The 10,132-nt window shown below is 33.5% G+C and overlaps 1 protein-coding gene across 1 annotated transcript; it reads right to left on the minus strand.

The window, feature by feature from the left end:
- Nucleotides 1-3,470: 3,470 nt before the first annotated feature.
- On the minus strand, nucleotides 3,471-5,243 carry LOC131855781 (allene oxide synthase 1, chloroplastic-like). The gene has a single exon (XM_057982138.2). It carries the CDS (start codon nucleotides 5,153-5,155, stop codon nucleotides 3,731-3,733), a length of 1,425 nt encoding a protein of 474 aa, XP_057838121.2. The 5' UTR covers nucleotides 5,156-5,243; the 3' UTR covers nucleotides 3,471-3,730.
- Nucleotides 5,244-10,132: the final 4,889 nt, after the last annotated feature.

Raw genomic sequence — 10,132 nt, forward strand, 5'->3', positions numbered from 1 at the left:
CAAAGAAGATGGGGAATTATGATTGAAGGATTTGTAAACTTAGGGTATAGCACTAGCCAAAAAGTGGATTGAAAAAGCTATGGAGGGTAGTGAGCCCTAAAAAATATTTGTTAAACAAAACATTTTAGAAGCACACACTAAAATTGCAAGGAAGTGGGATAACATGCACATTGTTGATGGCCTCATCTCTAAATATACCATTATGCCTTTAGATTTTGTAGTCTTTTGTAGTATTTGGAGGGATTGGGAGATATGTAAAGGTTGATAAGATGCAATAGTGCTATTGTTCTTAATCAAGGTTTAATAAGTGGTTGTAGATCCCCATGGTGGAATTTAATGCATAAGGGCAAACCTTTAGCCTTGTTACAGGGGTGCTCTACTAGGAAATGGAACAAAATTTGTATCTCTACATTCAAAGACATTTTTTGCAATGGAAAACTTAAAAAATAGAACACATTATAAGAAGAATTTGATCCGTCTTGTAATAATAAAAGAACATATTCTATTCTAGAGAAGAGCTTGATATGTTTAAAGCAACTTCTGCAAATAAAAGATAATAATGAATATCTTTCATGTTTCAAATGGGCTCATGGTTTTCCTTTTTTGAAGCTTAAAGCCAAATGTCTATATAAGCTATTAGTCCATTCTAATTGCATTCTTGAGCATGTTAATAAGGTTTGGAATCTGAATTGGGATGTTAGAATGTGTTATAAAGTCTTTTCTAATTGTTTGTCGGGTTTGTTTGATCCTAAAAAGAAACGTTTTAGATGGCAAATGTTGATTCAAAAACTACTGTTTGATGATAAGGCTATCATGTGTCTTGTTTGTGGAAGTCCTAAACATTATATGCATATATTATTCAATTGTCGATATGTAGTCTCTATCTAGTCTTTGTTTATGAGTCAGATTGATGGTTGGAACATATGTGATGTTAACTCTCGATCTGAAATTGTAATTGGTCATGTTAAAGGGGTTTTAAAAAGGCATAATATGTTTTGGTTCATTCTTTCTATTGAAATGTTATGGCTCTTGTGGAAAAAGCATAATGAATATCTTTATGAAGACAAGAATAGAGTTCTTACGGGGTCTACTCTTAGACTCACATCCTTATTGATTCTTGAACAATTCACTCTCACACTTAAATTAACAATAGATAGATTTATGAAAGTGATAGAAGAGGGCTCCCCCCCTTGTTAAAAAAAGATATAAAGAGAGCATATTATTGGCCTCAATATTTGAGACACATGGACAAAAACTTCCAAGATGTGTATATTGATTTTCAGAAGGTGTACATCAACAAGCATCAGTATCAACTCAGAAGAGATGCAGTAATTAAATACATGGAAGTGTCCCACCAGAACTTGGACACCACTAGCTAGGAAAGGATTACCCCTCCTCTAGGAACATATGAATCCTACAAGGAAATAAAGGGACAACCAGAGCATCAAGGAAATGGTAATAGGAAGGATAAATAGGTGGCATCCAGTGAGGCTCAACAGGAAGAAGAAGAGGAGGAACAAAAAGGTGATGATGTTGATAAACTGGTTGAAGAGGAAGGACAATAGAATGAAGATGAGGATCATAATGATGGCAATGAAGGAGGTGATGCAAAAGACCAGGATGAGGAAGTTGAAGTAGGATGGATGATGTTGATTCTTGGCAATATGCAGGAATTGATTATGTGTTGTCATTGATGTCAACACTGCTCTGGTTGGACATGGTTTTGGTAGAGGTTATCAGAGATTCTACTCTGGTATGTTCAGATTGTTGGATTCGGTTTTGAAAGGATATTCATGATAATTATATGTATGTCATATTTAGTTGGTTCATGATTTGGTGCTCTAGAAGCTACTGATTATGTTCTAGACTGTTGATTGATGCTCTTGGTCCTGGTTGGTAATATTTGATGAAATGGTTAAGTGGTTTTGATGCGGCTTCTAGAAATGGTTCTTAATGTGCTAAAGGTGTTCTTGATCATGTCTCAATTATTTGGTGGCTTCACGTTGGCTAGTGTGAAGATTTGGTGATCCTATTTGGGCTCAGTAGGATATTCTGTGTTATTGACACTGAGGGTTTTTCCCAATTGGTGTAATGTGTTACGGTTTATCCAGAATCCTCTTCGGAAGTGTTTGATGATTCGTTATTTGGGTCCTTCGCCGACATGGGTTGTGGTCCAATTATTGTTTGATGCATTGTAATGATATATTTATATTAGGGCGATCGACCTACTTGTTTAGGTCTATGTAACGTATAAATATGATTGTAAGATCTCATTGTAGATCATGAATGAATGAATGATGGATGGATGGATTGGATGCATAGATGAGCGATTAACGAATATATGTAGATGTGAAATAAGGTCTACAAGGTTGATGGAGGTTTTTGTATGATGATTTAGTTCTCTGGTTGTGTTGCAGACAATGCTCTTAATTGAAATTGTAACCAAGCATTAGGAGATGCTATTTTCACAGTTCATTTCCTCTGGATTGTAGTTTGATGATTATTTAAGTCTGTGAGACTTCCCTTTTGTATTGAGGAGTGTCCTCTAAGAGGTTGGCCTGATTGTAAGTGCAATCCCCATTGTAATATTTTCACATACTACTGCAGAAGTATTATCTGATTGTGGGTAGGGTTTCCCACTGTGGTTTTTCCTTTCACCAGGTTTTCCACGTCAAAATATTGGTGTTGTGTGTTGTGGACTCTCATGCTTTATCTTTCACAGTGTTCTCATGTTGCTCCAGTAGAAGGTTTATAATCTGTAATAATTGTTTAACTTGTGGAAAACCAATTCGCCCCCCCTCCTCTCAGTTTTCCTCTGGTTCATTCTAACAGTTGATGACGTTGGGCAAGACGGGAATGTTGACTAATGATGATAATTTATGCTTTTTTATTATATGGAGACACCCTATGCATATGCTTCTAGTAGTTATTAGTATATGCTATGGTAGATTGAATATTTTGCCTTTCGATTTACTGTGATATTTTGGTGAGCTTGGATAGGCTATATGGATTTGGAATGATCTTCTTGATCACTATTTGATGTATCCAGTCTTCTACTATTTCTTGAATTAATAGAATTGATACGTGATCTTCAATTTTTAAAAATTCTTTTAAAAAACGTTTACAATTAGACATGCTAATCTGACAAATTAGAATCACACCAATTCTTCTCCTCTATTTATTATGCCGAGAGGCATCTACAATGACATCAAAATGTCCGTAAATAAAAATAAATTTTTGAAACAATTTGACATGCAAATGACAGGTAAATGCATGAAATATGTCATATTTCAGCTTTTGTGGAGGTGTTATTTTATTACCCCAAATAATATAGAACCCTCACCACTTGTCTCCAGCTAGATTCACAACTTTTTACATGCAAGACTGGATATGTATTCTTGATATTTAATATTTTAGAAGAACATTTATTTTAAAAATAATTTTGTTCAATTATAAAATATCTCTTGACATATTTTACATATATTTTTTAAATATAAATATACTATTTTTTAAAACAAACATAATAATAAAACACCACACTTATAATCTAGATAATATACCTACAATCCAAAAGCTACTAAATCTACAAACACCCTTATGTTCTCGTGCCACACCTAAACCTATAAGCACCCTTATATTCTCAGGCAATAAGGCACGTGTTTATTAACTGAAAAGACCCCGAAAGACTCGACATACATCCGCGACATTAAAGAGAGTGACAAACAGGGAATTAAGAAGTGGCCTTCTGTAGCGAGGTAAAAACAACTTTGGTGGTTGTGGACGGATCGATCTCAAAGGAGTCGTAATGAGCGAACAGATGCGCCACCAGCAGCCGTGATATCATCACCACGAAGTTCTTCCCCGCACACTGCTTATTATTCACCGTCGTCTCCTCAGTCTCCGGTCCATTCGACCACAGCACATATTTTAACAATTTCTCCCCTTCCTCTGCCATGAAACGCCGCGGGAGAAACTCCTCAGGATTGTCAAATACCTTGGGATCTCTGGTGGCAAAAGGCTGATACCCACCAAGCATCTCTCCCTTCTTCACCGCATATTTCCCATCGTGCGACTCCACCACTAAATCTTCTTTCGCATGTCCATACTGAAACGGCACGGGTGGCTCGATCCTCAGCGCTTCATACACCGTCGACCGAACCAACGCCATGCTCTCCAGTGCTGTCATATTCAATCCTCCGTTATCTTTAATGGCAGATCTTACTTCTTCTGCCAGATCTGCGTGCAGCTGCTTGCCTGCCGCCGAAATGTGTTGTATAAGAATGGGAAAAAATACAAACATTCCTCCGAAGGTATTGAAGCATATGTTGAACACCAAATTATGACACGCCTCGTCTCGCTTTAGGCCGAACTGCTGCTCCGCCGCGTCGAGCGCCTCTTTTCCATACGTCCAGAAGAAATTGTACACTTTGTTGTAATCCTCACGCACAAGCAGGAACGGCAGAGGGGCTGCGTGGATGGTGACCTCCTCCAAGATCTTGGGAAGCACGCCAGTGCTTGCAATTGGAGCGAGCTGAAGCCCAATCCACTTCACAACATAAGTAGGCCCATTCGTTCCCAGACTGGCAGGCCCCGAATCTGCAGGATCTCTGTTCAGCACCGACCTGCACAGAAAATTAAAACACATCTGCAAATTCTCGCTCGTAAATTCGGCCTTGCCGGACTCGGCAAATTGTTTGTCAAGCTTAGCCCACAGCTCTCCCGTGGCCCGTTCGAACTCCGGAAACCATTTGGTTGCGTTGGTCTTGAGTACATGGAAGCAGAAGTTCTTGAGCTTGGTGTGATTTTCTTCGGAAGGGTCCAAATACGAGAGTACCCGATAGCCTCCGGTAAAGTCCGTGCTGGGCATGTAGACGCCCGTGAAGACGTTCTTCTTTTCCACTTTACTCAGATCGAAGAGTACGGGAAAGCTCTTGGCGTCCAGCAGAATTATGACGCGAGGATCGGGAAACAAAGGCGGACCAGGCGGCATATTCACTCTGAATACGGTGCTCTTGTATTTCTCAATGCGCGTTTTGAAGAAAGCATCTACCCCTTCCTTTACGAAATAGTCGAAGCGATCAGCAATGGCTCCGATGACAGGCAAGCCATAGCTTCCAGGGACCTCTTGTACTCCTTCATCGCTCGAAGCAGCCATGCTCGGCCTTCTCTCAGCTCTAAAATCAAACGATAACTTGGCAATCTGAATGCAAGAACTAGAAACTGGCTTGGGTGGATTGGAACATCCACAACTAGGTACTTTTATAGCTTTATTTTGTCCCTTCGCATCTTATAAAGTTGTTCGAGTTAAAGTTCCAACTGTAAATCACCTTTTCACCTCATGACCCGATTGTTGAATTCTCGGTAGCTGAAGGTCGGGAAAGACATAGAGATCCACTAAATTTTCGGTTGTCAAATCCTAGCAATCAATGTCTTCACTGTCGATACTCTTTCAAGTGTAAGAATCTACAGTTTATGGATTGTCAAAAGTTGGTGGTGAGTACCATGACTAATTAGAATTATCAGCAACAGACTTGTCTAATAAGCTTAGATACCATTTAATGAAGTTCAACTAAACTCTTCATGGAAAAAGAGCATTTTGGTGAAATTGTCATGATCTTTTTCATATGATCATCTAGTTTATTTTCCTGGTTTAGGAGATATGTAGATTCGCTAAATGCTTGACTCATTAAATTGCAATTAATGTTAGATCTTATATAAATAAAAAAAATTAATTTTTTTTTTATGCTTTTTTAAGAATAGGACTTTAGGATTTATAGATTGTAAAAATCCATTCTATTTTGAGTGAAGGTGGTGAGTACCATGAGTAATTGAATGATTCACAAAAGTCTTCCCTAATAGTAAGCTTGCAAACCAGCTAATGCAATACAACTAAACTCTTGTTAGAAAAAGATCTCATTTTGGAAAAAATGGCATGAGGTTTTTCATATGACCATCTAATTTGATTATCTTACTATGTTTTTCACTTTGATCTTAAAAAATATGAAGTGGTTATACTTGCACATCATCATGTCTAGACTTCCACCTTCTAATCCAAATTTTAATTTCTATTATGTTACAATGGAAGGAACTTATAGCTACATGACACATTTTTTCATTATTAATTATTTATTTTTCATAATGTATAGAATGATTTTTTTTACATAATTTTTAGCACACAATAATACCACATTGTGAACATTATGTGTAGTAAAATAGGGACATGGAAATTATTATTTTTATGAGACATGCATTTGCATTGTACATGTATTCATACTGGATTTGATCATTTATTTATTTGATAACACTAGCTTCATTAAAATTGTTGATAGATCCACAGATGATTGTTGGCCTTTGATGCAATTGTGGGAGTGAATGATGTAACTATTCTAATTAGTTAAATTCTTGAATTAAACTTTTGAGTCTACATCATGCTTCTTCAAATGATCTTCTTTTAAAGTTTGTCTCCTCTATGCCTAAGACATTCATTTCATTTATTTCCACTATTTCTTTGGATAATTTGAATAAGTTAATCCTTAAGAGATAAATAATAATCACATTTTGAATACCTACCTGGTATTTAAAATATCCTTGCCCTTACTTGTTCAATTTTTATGAGAGTGTGTATTAGAATGGATAAATAGAGATATTCATAGCTATCTTGTAGCTACTTTTAAGGTGAGCTCGTGTGTTTTTTTCTAAGTTGTGAGTAGAGGGTTTTGGAGGAGGTTAGATCATCTATCTTTTATCTTATAATATGGAACATGAAGGGATAAATGATCACTATTTTTTAAAGTTACCTTTAACTTATTGTTTTGAGGTTTATTTATTTTAATTTTTGATTTGATTATAGAAACACTCCTACAATTTGACATAATTATTGTCCTCATTTGAGATATGTGTGCTTGTGTTGTGTTATTTCACCATATAGCTTATCATTCTTATCTTTTCTCTATATGTATTCTATCTCATTACAAAGTTGTTAGTATTGGAATTATAAATTATAAAGTTGGAGAATAATTTCTTCACAAAGGAAGATGTGTTGCTCTATGTGTGTGTTCTTGTTGTGTGTATGTATGTATGTATGTATGTGTGTGTGTGTGTGTGTGTGTGTGTGTCTGTAGCATGTGCACACACACACACACAAACACACAAACACACACACACACACACACACACACACAGAGAGAGAGAGAGAGAGAGAGAGAGAGAGAGAGAGAGAGAGAGAGAGAGAGAGAGAGAGAGAGAGAGAGAGAGAGAGAGAGAGAGAGAGAGAGAGAGAGAGAGAGAGAGAGAGAGAACATAATGGTATCAAGAATTTTTGAAATACTAAAGTCAAGATAGTTTCCAAAAAGTCCAACGAATCCTATGTATACCTCTAAACTTATGCTTCAAAAAAATATTGAATGTTTTTCTTATAGTTTAAAAAAAAAGAAAACACATATTTTACAAAAAAGAAAATAATCAAAGAGAACTCAAAAAATACAATGAAATGGAGCTAAAAAGGAAAAAAATTCTTTGGATAGTTTACAATTGTAGGTTCAAAAATAACAAAATAACTCTACCATTCAAATTGATCTAAAGGAAACAATTTTTTTTTTAAATAAAATTAACTAATGAAAGTTTTAAAATTAACCAAACCATAAACATAGCCAAAATTTTCTCCTCAACATACTCTTATTTTCTCATCAAGAAATAAAGAAGTTTATTGTGTAAAATCTTCACATTTATATATACAAGATAAATTTCTTTAATTGAAACAAAAAATTTCAATTGGTAGCATAAAAGAATGATCATAAATTAAATGCAAACCTCACACTTTTACTAGATAATTTCTAAATAACAAAATTATAATTTCTACTAGTTTTGGTGTTAGTGGAAAATATTTATTTTGTAGTTATTCAAATGGTTTTGGAGCTTCGCCAATTTTTGTCTAAGGGAGTTCACACTCTCTTACAAGGTAATGAGTATTGATATAATTATATTTAAATTCACAATTTCTTGAAACAAGTATATCACTTGATACTAAAGGATACTACATAAGTAATGGAGAAATTTTTTGTTAACTAAAAGTTTATTCTCATATTGTGTTTCTCGTTCATTGTGTTTGAATTACTAAATTAGATAATTATTCCTTGCATTACTCATTTGTGGTCCCTTTTAATTGGTATCCTCCTAATTCTTTTTTAGTATGTATTTATTTCTAAACTAAAGTTTTAGTTTTTACTTTTCTCGATGCAAAGGTTTTGGCCTTGATTGCTATAGGATTTTTAGATTAAAAAAGCCATGTTTAAGAATATATATACTCTTTTATTATGTCAAAACCTTCATTTAATAGATAAAAATGGTTGATAATGAGATCTAACATATTATAATAGAAAATATGTATTCTAATATTCCACAAAAAAAATTGAAAAAAATTTATTATTTTTGTTATCACAAAAAATGGTACTACTATCCAAATTCCAAGAAAAGGTTAAAATAGATCATGTTTTAAAAGAATCAATTGAAATCATCCCTAAAATCAGCTACCACAACACAACTTAGACTCCACTTAAATATATATAAATTTGTACAAAGATTAATATTTAGAAAGATATAGAAGAAGTAGATGATGGGGAATGTGCTCTAGTTTTAAACCTATTGATTGTAGTTTAAAAGAACCTTTAAGAAAATAGTTTTGAAATTTTTTTTATAGATAATATTATTCGCAATGTAATATTGTATACTCACTAAAATATCTTCTCAACCAATTTATTATTTTATTTTAAAGTATTTCTAAAAATTTCAGATTAATGAAAGAGGTTAAGGATGAGATATTTGGATTTACAACTGTTCAATAAATAAAAAAAGTATGAAATTGAATTTCATTCAACCCACCTCTCATTGAGCATTAATATTAGAAATGGAAATGCTTTTTCTTTTGTAGAATGAATTTTACAAATTTGAGAAATTTGAGGTGCATGAGTGATGTTAAATAAAGATTCTTAAAATATAGTCCTTCCCCTTCAATGATAAAATAAAAATAAATTTGAGTCACATGAATCATTAATGGTGAAATTGTAGCATTAGCAAAAGATGAAGAGGTAGAAGAGGCCTCAATATATAGAGATTAGAGGGTGAAAACAAGCCTCTATCATGAAAACAAATGTGTGAGATAAAAGGGTCAAATAAGAGGATGCATTCTAGTTGGGATCCTACACCATTTTATAGATTACAATCAAGGCTTATGACACTACCAGTTTTTAGTTTAAGAGAAACTTTATCTCTTAATTTTGTACCTTTTTTTTCAAGGATCTCAATTTTGAATCTCAACTATTAGAAATGATTTGGTGGATCAAATATGTGTAAAGTGATTTACCTTTATTTAATTTCTTTTACCAGATTCAAAATTGCATGTATAATGTAAATAAAATAAAATATTTTCATTTATAAAATTAGGAAAACTAAAAAAGAAACAAATATGATAATAGAATATGAAGAAGTGGATACAAATTAGGATATTATAGTAATATGGAATCTAGGGAATGTATCATAAAGTAGATTTAGTATTATCTATGATAATATAACTCATATATGAAAATGTAATTGTTCAAATGTGTTGTATTTCTTAACATAAAATCATATAATACTAGAAATTGAGGGTACTCATATATAAATAAAAAAATACAGACTATGTTAATGGGAGATGATAAAAAAATCACTAAAAAGAAATTAGATGATATATATTATAACAAATAAAGGAACTAATTTATGAATTAAATAGCAAAAATATAACAAAACGATTGAGAAAATGAAACCTTTGTGTAATAGAATCATAAAAAGTGCCTATAGTTTAAAAAGAGAGAATGGTCAATGACTAGAAGCTATCTTGTCAAATGGTCAACCCCTATTTTTTCCTTTCATCCTTTATATTCCAATTCAAATAGAATTATGGATCAATTTTGGATATTGTGTGCTCTTAAACCTATAAACTTGAATTTTAAGAATAATAAGGGATTGCAATTATTAATTCTAGTAAAATTAGTTCTATAAAGTTGTTAGTATCTTATGTGTGTAGAAGTAGGAAAATATTAGGTGCTAACAAGAATGTGCAAGACAATTAAGTAAAGCGGTATGCCACAACTTCCCATGA

The sequence above is a fragment of the Cryptomeria japonica genome, chromosome 1 (assembly GCF_030272615.1).
Source record: "Cryptomeria japonica chromosome 1, Sugi_1.0, whole genome shotgun sequence".
NCBI lineage: Eukaryota > Viridiplantae > Streptophyta > Pinopsida > Cupressales > Cupressaceae > Cryptomeria > Cryptomeria japonica.

What these genes read in the sequence shown, in the direction of transcription:
- LOC131855781 (XM_057982138.2), bottom strand. Translation starts at nt 5,155, where the DNA reads ATGGCTGCTTCGAGCGATGAAGGAGTACAAGAGGTCCCTGGAAGCTAT.